Here is a 10,120-nt window from a genome sequence, read left to right on the forward strand (position 1 = left end):
TCATATGCCACTGCAGTTAACATGTCACACATAATGGTTGTTTTTTTTTAATGGAAAATCAAATAAATTAAGATCAAAGCTGGCCTAGAAAGGGATTAGTAAAATTATGTAATCTGTTCAAAATTCGGATAATTTGAATGACATACTATCCATTCTTGTTTTTGTTATATATTTACTTCGATCTTAAGGTTCTACATGTGTACAGAAAATGGCTGACGACTGCCCTATTATCAATAATATGAATACAAAAAATGGAAATTTTATTTGTGGAGTTGTTGAAGGTAAAATAAAAGCGGACTAGAGACCCGGTTCATGTATGATAATGTGAAATGTTGAAAAAGTTAATCGTTATGGTTGTTATTTATGAAAATAACGGCATATTTTCCTTTCTTGGCAAAATGAACATTTGAAGGAGTTAGAGCTTTTTTCTATTCATTTTTCTTTTTGCTAAGAATGCTTTTATTTAAGGAATGTTAATTCTCGAAAATTAAGCATGATTATTTATTGTTGATCCCAGTTATTTCCAGTAGTTTTTATGTGATTTTCAAGTGTAGTTTTTTTGCTGTAGGCTTTTATGGCAGGCCATGGACATCAGAGCAGAGAAAGGATTTATTTCAAAAGTAAGGATTTTTCACGTTCTTGTGTTATCAAAAGAAGAATCTGTGTCATGAATTTTCTCATATTTCTAGGCTAAAAAAGTGGGGAATGAATTCATATGTGTATGCACCAAAAGATGACTCTAAACACCGAGCTAACTGGCGAGACTTATATACAGTTGAAGAAGCCGAACATCTGACAAGCCTTATAACTGCTTCTAATGAGAATGGAGTAACTTTTTATTATGCCCTTTCTCCAGGTTTGGATATTACTTATTCAAATTCAAAGGAAGTACTTACTTTGAAGAGGAAATTAGAACAAGTTTCTCAGTTTGGATGTGTTGCCTTTGCCCTTTTATTTGATGATATTGACCCAGAGATGTCAGAAGCTGACAAAGAAGTCTTCCAATCATTTGCACACGCTCAGGTAATTCTTGTATTTATTCAATATTTAATGTAAAAGAATCTTAGTTTATATTTATATCTGTTTTCTGTTATTGTTAGGTTTCTGTTACGAATGATGTCTATCACCATTTAAATCAGCCGAAGTTCCTTTTGTGCCCTACACAATATTGTGCAGCTCGTGCTGTTCCTAATGTTCAAAATTCGGAATATTTGTTAACATTGGGATCTAAATTGGCACCTGATATTGATATCATGTGGACAGGTAATGCTCTTATTTTAATAATGATAAATGTAAATATTGTTTTGTGATTGTATGAAATAATAAAGTGCATATATATTTTTTTCAAAAAGTAAAAAAGAAATAAATAAGCTGCCTTGTTTGTTTTAAAATTAAGAAATTAGGATACATCATCAACAAATGCATAATTAATTTTTTAAAAGACAAATTGGCAAACATATTTACTAGTGTGACAGTTTGAAAGTCTTATTTTTGGTACTTCACTTTTATAATTTTAAATTGCAATCCTTTACGTTCCTAAGACTTACGTCCCTAAAGTAATAATTATCAAGTTTATAATTTTGATTTATACAGTTTAGTCATTATTATTATCATTTCATTTATTGAGGCTTCGTTATTATGACAGAAATTTGAGTTTCCTTAGCCGGTCAGATGACCGATTCTTATGGGAAATTAAATTCTCGACCAATTATGTAATTTTCTACTCTCTTGCACAAATAATAATAAAAAAAAACTAAAAATTTTTTTGAGATAGAAGCCAATTTACGCATTTAGCACCTATCGGATCAGGAAAATCGCAAGTATTTGTTTTAAAATTGGATTTTCTATGAGAATTGAAAATCCACCTTTCCATTGTAACTTCATTCACCAATGCTAAAACTATTAATAAGAAAAATATTGTTGGGAGTGTGGTCAGTGAAGAACACAAATTAGCAAAAACTTATTTATTAGTGCCAACATTTCGACTGAATTTCAGGTGCCGTGAAACGTTGGCACTAATAAATAAGGTTTTACTCATTTGTGTTTTTCACTGAAGTATCTCCAATCATCTTTTCCTCATTAATAGTATTAGTCCACGTTCAAACTATTAACTCATCATTACTTATACTTTTAAGTGCCATTTAGTCAGCTAAATTATATTTTGAATTTATAAAAACTTTTTATCTAAAGAAAAAAGGTTGTCAGTTGAGTTTTGAACAACCTTATTGGTTCAACAAAATTGTAGTTGTCACTTTATGGAGTATCTCTCCATGTAATTTGGATTCATGAATTGTCTACAGGTGAAACTTTTTCATCTTTGGAATTGTATTTAATTATTTGAATCCTTCATTTTTTTCTCATTATTATGTCACTATGGTTTGTATCTGATTGTAAATGATCTTAGTTATCATGAACTAATAGTACCTTCAATGGTGTTAGTGCAAAACAAAATCTATTGCATTTTTTACCCTTTTATGTCACAATGTTTTGATAATTATAATATTACATAAACGCTTACAACATTTTGGAATTAAACTTTGTAAGTGCTTATGCAATAAGAGGGCGCATTATGAACACTGTGTACAAACATTAAACACATAAAACAATGTTTATTGAAATGTGATTATTTTTGCAAAATAGTTGTGTCACTGTTATATTAATAGTATATTTAAAGTTCATGTTTCAAATGTTTGTTATCCGCGACAGCAGAGTGTAAAGGGTTAATGCCATGTGTCCTGATTCTACTGTGCATATGCTTCCATGATTTTATTATTTTTGACTTGAAAATCTCTTTTTTTCTCTCTCTCTCTCTCTCTCTCTCTCTCTCTCTCTCTCTCTCTCTCTCTCTCTCTCTCTCTTATATACTTTTCTTTCATTAGGATCTTTTATAATTTTTTTTTTTTTATTATTTATTTATTGTAATTTACAACTGTACAAAATAATACAATAGGTAAATATGTAGTATGTTTCATATACACTTGAAAATCTTGGGAAGGAACCACCCATTGGTGGTACTTCAAACATTAATTTAACTAGAAGATCCCGTGGCCATCTTCTTTTCAGACGCCTCGGAGGATTATCAGAGATTGTTAAGGATGAAAGATTAAGAATTAATGGGTTAGGATGGTTAAGGAGTTTGGAATAAAAAGACGCATATCTGTTTTGGGTCAAATCTGCAACGAATGGGTTGTTAAGGTCTTTATGAATGAGTTTATTTGTGACATAATAAGGAGCATCAAGGATTTTACATAGGATTTTGGATTGTAACGATTGGATGCGGGAAGAATTTGATGGTTTGGTGGAGCCCCAGAGCTCAATTCCATATGTCCAAATTGGTCTGATTATTGTAGTGTACACTAATTTTTTGTAATTTTTCTAATGTAATGAATGGGAAGTTTAGAGCGTTTGTCAAGTAAGTGTTGTAGCAATCGGAATCTACGAGCAGTTTCTTGTCGTTTCAGTCTTGTATGTGGATTACAAGTAAGTCTCTTGTCAAGATGGAGTCCTAAGTATCGAATCTGTTCAACAGGTGTTAGTGGTGTATCTAGAAAGGATACTGTAGGACAGGAGGGCAGAGGTTTACGATGGAGAGTGATCTGGTGGGATTTTTCAGGATTTATTTTGATTCTCCAGTTTTGACACCATTCTTCAATAGATGTTATGTGTGTCTGTAGTGTTTTTGATGCATTAGTGCATTAAACTGAGTTATAACAATATTTATTATGAAAGAGTAACCTTCGCAATTCTCTTGGGTGATCATCAGCTTCTATAGAATGGAGTCTCTAATAGATTATCAAAATATATAATAGATTTGTAATCATAGATATAGTAGATGCAATAATCATAGATTAATTATAGATGTAATCATTAATAGATCGCTCAGTTAATTGATTATTGATTCTATTAAAATTCCATAAAATGTTTCCAATAATATTTTTCTTTAGGCCATTATTCATACTTGAGGCCACCAGTCTCATGTTAATTCAGCTTTACAATTCTATTGCTAACAATTTTTTTATAGAACTTGTTAATAAAATAGCTAAATTAAATAAGATGGTATTGAGTAATTTACTAATTTAATTTATTATCTCTTTTTCCTCCGATGTTTTCCATAAATATAATTTTTAAGATCAGTATCTCAATTTTATTATAATGATATGAAAGTATTTTTATTATTTAAGTCTTGACTGACAATTCTCTCAGTTTTAGAGCTTTTCCAATAAAGGGATTATTGGTCTGTTAAAATACATTGTTATATTTTTGAAAACTGTATCGGGAAAAAAGTAAAACATATATTGGTCATAGTTAACTTCTTTTTAAATTTCTATTGGTTAATGTTTTTATAACTTCTACAAAACCAAAATAAAAATCGAGTGAATAATAATTGAATTATTTTATCAGGTAGCAAAGTGATCTCAAGAGTCTTAACAGTAGATTCTATTGAAGAAGTGACTGAAGTGCTGAAGCGACCACCAGTGATCTGGGATAACCTCCATGCTAATGATTACGATCAGAAGAGGGTCTTTCTTGGTCCTTACCAAGGCAGGTCTCCAGATCTGATTCCTCGATTACGAGGTGTTCTAACGAATCCTAATTGTGAATTTTGGGCCAACTTCATTGCTATTCATACTCTTGCTCAGTGGTCTCGTTGTAATTCGGAGGCTGAACGTGACAGAAGTAAGAAGTATATTGAAGCTAATATGTCTTTTCTTAGTTGTTATTTAATTTATAATTTATCTATTTTTTGGTTTGGCTTGACTAACTAGATATTTAAAAATCTTATCAATGTTCAGTTTTTCAAACATTTAGCAGTAACTATTTGAGAGTGATGTGCATAATATATATATGTATATGTATATATATATATATATATTTTTTTTTTTGTAGTACTTTTTTGTTCTGTGACAGAAATAATGCCATGTATATTTCCAGTTATAAATTATGAGATAAAAAAGTTTAGTTACTTAAAAATTTTTAATTTTTTCACCAAGGCCTTTTTTCTATAACCATTTAACTGTTTTAGATGAAAGCGTCTGTTCCGATATCAAACTTGAAACCGAAGCGGATGATGGAACTGAAATCCCTACTAGATTACCTGTCAATATGTATCATGCAAGGCGAGCTTTGAAAAATGCTATTGCGGATTGGCTTCCTGAGTTTCACAGGAATAGGCAAGCTTCAGGTGTGTTTTGGCAATATGCATTTTGAATTAGTAGGATTTTACCTGTAAGAACAAATATGAAGAGAAGATGATTGGTGGTTCGGTAAGTGAAGAACACAAATAAGTAAAACTTATTTATTAGTGGCTATGTTTTGGCCAGATTTTGAGGGCTAAGAACAAAAAACAAGATAATGATTAAATGGAATTACCGAAAAAAAAAAAAAGGAACAGTAGAAGATAACAGATTATGTAGGTACATAGTATATTAGTAGTATTAAAGAAAATGCTTGATGTAATATTATGAGAATATTGAAACTGTGAATAATAAATTACAAGGCAAAAGTAGTTTTACAATTAAGAATAAAAAAATATACTTATAAGAATCAACTAATTTAATTTTGTTATTCTACTTACGATCTAATTAATCACATATACGTTTTTTGTTTATATTTTCATATTACTTAAATTTTTAAATAATTTCCAATTTTATACTAGTAGTTATTTAGTTGATTCTCATATCTATATTATTTTCTTTTTTTCATTCTTAATTTTAATAACTACAAGTATAAAATTGAAAATTATTTAAAAATTTAAGTAAATGAAAATATAAACAAAAAACGTGTATGTGATTAATTAGATCATAAGTAGAATAACAAAATTAAATTAGTTGATTCTCATATCTATATTATTTTCTGTGTTTGATTTTTAATTTTAATATTACTTTTGCCTTGTATTTTATTATATACAGTTTCAATATTCTTATAATATTACATCAAGCATTTTTTTCAATACTACTATGTACCTGTTATCTTTTCATGTTCTGTTATCATTATCTGTTATCTTCTTTTGTTCTGTTATCATTATCAGTTATCTTCTTATGTTCTGTTATCATTATATGTTATCATTATCTGTTATCTTCCTATGTTTCTTTCTTTTCTTTTTTTTTCTACAATGCCATTTAATCATTATGGTTGTTATATTGGTTTTTGTTCTTAGCCCCAATGAAGGCCTGAAATTCTGACAGAAATGTTGACACTAATAAATAAACTTTAACTTATTTGTGTCCTTCACTAACCCCTCCCTCCCCCCATCATCTTCTTATATATGTAATCACCCAACAGTCAACTATCAACTCATCAGTAAGAATAACTAATTTGATGTTTTAAGTCTTCTCAGGTTTATTTTGAACTTATGTTGTTTTAGGTTTTATAACAAAACCACAAGTGATAACAACTCTGCCTGTGACTCCTGCTGTATTAGCTGTAGTTCCCACTCCATCAGTCGTGAATACCTGTATCGCTCTAACTACCACATCGACTGTCAGCTCAGTATCAACTTCTACCCCCCAATTGTCAGCTTTAGCAGATGTTTGCACAACGGTCAGTACCCTGTTATCACTCCTTAAGTAATATATTCCATTTCTTATACCTGTTTTTGCCAAAGCAGATGTATAAAACAACGTATTCTAACTAAGAAAAATGAATATTTTATTAAAATTAATTTTGAAAAAGTTGTCCTAAGAAAGAATTCCACGTGTTGGCTTCCATACAATCACACCATTGTTTGGAAACTTATCAGTAGAGACCAGATTTTTATGCTGTAAAAAACCGAAATACGTACAGTAAAAACTCAAAATATGTATAAAACATCCAACAAATGCAATATTCATCAACTTTTTTGTTTAATTTATAATATTAATACATGGAAAGCTTACCTAACCTTGTTCAAATCAAATTAAACTCGCTAAATACTAGTCATATTTATGCATACATACATAAAAAACTAAACTACTCTGATTAAAAACCTAAAATTTTGTCCATAATTTAAGAGCTATAAGGAAGCTAATTTGATAAAATGACTAGCAGATCCGGCAATGCTTCAATATTGCTATATTTGATGATGTATACACGTTAATTGAACACTATTGAAACTTTAATATCAATTAATATATAGATAAAGTGATGACAGTAATTATAGTAACAGCTAACAATTATTGCTTTTTACATAATAGATGAAGTGATAAAAAAAGATAGCAATAATATTTAGAGAACGCTTTGAAAATAAAAACGGAAGCTGATTTCACTGTGTCATTATTAACACTGGCCCAATTTAGGTGATTTTTTTCTATTATGTATGATATTTTTATATATTTACTACATAAAATATAAATAGTTATTATATCATAACCCTCAATGTGCTTATAATTTTGTTATAAACATTTTTTTTTACTGTAAAAATTACAATATCCTATAACCTTCCTGATAAAATGCTGAACATTTAGCAAAAATGACAATCAGAAGATTGCTATGGCAATGTCAATGCATAAAGTACCTACAAACAAATATTGCTTTTTATATATTAGATTTTATATTCCTCTTATCAAGGCTTGAATTGAATTTTTTAACTTCTTAAAAAAACTCAATTTTAAGTTTTAGAAAAAGTATATAAGGCAAAAGTATGCATAGAAAGTAGTATTTAACTTCATTTTACTTCTTTAATCTACTAAATTTTTATGGCTTATTTTCGGAAATTTTGTTATAGGTTAATGGTAGTACTGGACCCATTGTCATGAACTCTCTTTTATCCGAAACAAAAGTTTGTACAGAACCAATGGATTGCAATGCGACGCCTCCTCCAGAAGTAATAAAATCTGAACCTCCAAGTCAGGTATGAATTATATCACTTTACAGTATATTTACAGATTAAGTTAATGGATTGCTCAGGTTTGTGTTAAGATCATCTCTTGATCGACTGGACTGATTTTGTTGCTTGTTTGTTTGATAGGGTTTGGTGGGACCCTGATTTCTGCGTTCATCTTTGCAATGAGACAATTTGTGGTTACTTATGGGAATTAATAGGGTAATGAACTAATAAATATTAACAGTAATAACAACAATTTTGATGAAACTTGCCTAAAGTCATCTCTCTAAAAAAGCCCTTACTCTGCTTAACAGGCTCCTCGGATTAATCGACAGTAAAAGAAAAAAAAAAATCAATTTTTCACCGAGAACTGAAAGGTCAATAAATTTTAAAAGAAAATTTTGTTTTTACTAGTATGAATCTTGATCTTATAATTTATGAGAATTAACTAGGTAATGAACTAATGAAGATTAACAGGGTAGAAAAAAGTAAATATCGTACTATAATGTGAAGTTAAAAAAAAGATTATCCCGATGATCTCAAGTTTATGAGTGAATTAAATGAATGTGAGAACACTTAGTTCAGTAAAACAAATGAAAAAATATAACTGCCTTTGAGATTACCATTAAACATAAATTAATGTATTTTTTTTTTTTTTATCCACCATAGATAAATTAATTCTCTCGCTTAACCATATAAATTTATATTATTTGAAGTTGGTCACCCTATGATTTTTGAGATAGTGTATGGTTTTATTATATCTGTTCTCTTTTCTTATTTTACAGATTCTGTTAAGTATTTTTGTTTATTTTTTTTTTCTTCTCCAATTTATTGTTTTAGTTATAGTTTATGATGTTCTTTAAGTTTATTTTTGTATATTACTCTAAGGCACTAGTCCCTACAATAGGGACTAGTCTGAAAATAAATAAAGAATATTATTATTATTAGTTTGATCTCGACTAAAACAGATAAGCTAAGCTGGGTTCTACTGTAATGCATCCCTGAGAAAAATCTTAAATAAAATGTTAATGTCATTGTTATAATTACTCAGATTCAATAGTTTTATTTGAATTTTTAATCAGAGCTTTGTATTGTTCTGTAAAATATAATGAAGATATAACACACAGACAAGTTATTTGTTTTTTCATCATTTACTTTAGACTTATTTTGTTGTTTTTTTAACTAGAATTTTATCTTTTAAATAAGAATGTTATTGATGAATTGCGTAAAAAACTATATACGTTTTTGATCTATTTTCCTATTAAAAGTTGTTTTATATAGAAAGGTGAATTTTTTGTAGGCTGAATCAAGCGTCATTGATAAACCTGAGTTGGTTGAAGAAGATGTTAATAGTTTAGATGATAATGGAGCAAAAATGGTCATTGATTCTAATTCTCCTGAAAGTAGCATATCTGACATGTAAGTTATAAATCTGTAATCAGTTTTATAGTTGTTAACTGCTTTATTAGTCTACTCACTGAAGGTACGAAAATATTGAATAATTATTTTTGATAAAAGTGATTAAAGTTTTACATAGGCTGTGGAATAATGGAGTTTGTTCTTTACTGGTACTAAAGCTTGTATAATGAAATATATTTATCCACATAAATGATTGACCGTATTTATCAAAATGTGAAGGAGATGGTCGGGGGTGTGTTCCAAAAGGAACAAAAAAATGTTAATAACTATTGATTTTCCGACGTTTCGCCCTTTGTAGGGCTTCATCAGGGTTAAAAAAGATACTAAACAACATATTTTGACTATGTAGGATAATAAGATACCACAAAAAAAAGCGAAGTAAGGTACAGTTAAAAATTATGTAAATATATGTGAAAAGAAAATTGTATAAAAATGAACAAAAAGAAATAAAAATAAGAATATATATAAAATAATTATTAAATAAAAAATATATGTATATTAAATAAAATAACATAAATTATTGGATTTAACATGAACAAGAGATGTAAAAATAGAAAAGTTGATATGAGAGGAATAAAAACAAAAATTTTTACACTCTAAAAGACGGAAAATTAAGGAAGAAAGATGAGAATAAAAGTCAAAAAAGAATTAATTAAAAAAAATAGTAATAATGATAAAATAAAAAAGAACAAATCGCAAACACCAACCTGTCAAGTTGAAAAACATTGAATGAGTGACGAAGAAGTGGAAGTGATAGAGACAGATTGGAGAGAAGATAATTGTTACAAACGGTTTTACACATAAGTTAAATATGATGATAATAATAATAATAATAATAACTGTAATAATTATATAATATAGGAAACATAAATATAAATTAAATGATAGAATACATAATTA

General features: G+C 28.6%; 1 protein-coding gene across 1 annotated transcript in view; it reads left to right on the forward strand.

Annotated features, from left to right (window-relative positions):
- Window positions 1–70: 70 nt before the first annotated feature.
- The window catches only part of Oga (O-GlcNAcase), a 19,482-nt gene continuing 9,432 nt past the window's right edge, over window positions 71–10,120 (forward strand). Inside the window, exons 1-9 of the mRNA XM_014416777.3 lie at window positions 71–281; window positions 569–620; window positions 690–1,023; window positions 1,101–1,263; window positions 4,402–4,677; window positions 5,024–5,182; window positions 6,365–6,540; window positions 7,703–7,828; window positions 9,102–9,220. Of these exons, the coding sequence (XP_014272263.1) occupies window positions 209–281; window positions 569–620; window positions 690–1,023; window positions 1,101–1,263; window positions 4,402–4,677; window positions 5,024–5,182; window positions 6,365–6,540; window positions 7,703–7,828; window positions 9,102–9,220 (1,478 nt within the window). The 5' untranslated portion in view covers window positions 71–208. The remainder of the gene's footprint in view (window positions 282–568; window positions 621–689; window positions 1,024–1,100; window positions 1,264–4,401; window positions 4,678–5,023; window positions 5,183–6,364; window positions 6,541–7,702; window positions 7,829–9,101; window positions 9,221–10,120) is intronic.

The sequence above is a fragment of the Halyomorpha halys genome, unplaced genomic scaffold (genome assembly GCF_000696795.3).
Source record: "Halyomorpha halys isolate HHAL.00 unplaced genomic scaffold, Hhal_1.1 Scaffold134.1, whole genome shotgun sequence".
Classification (NCBI taxonomy): Eukaryota; Metazoa; Arthropoda; class Insecta; order Hemiptera; family Pentatomidae; genus Halyomorpha; species Halyomorpha halys.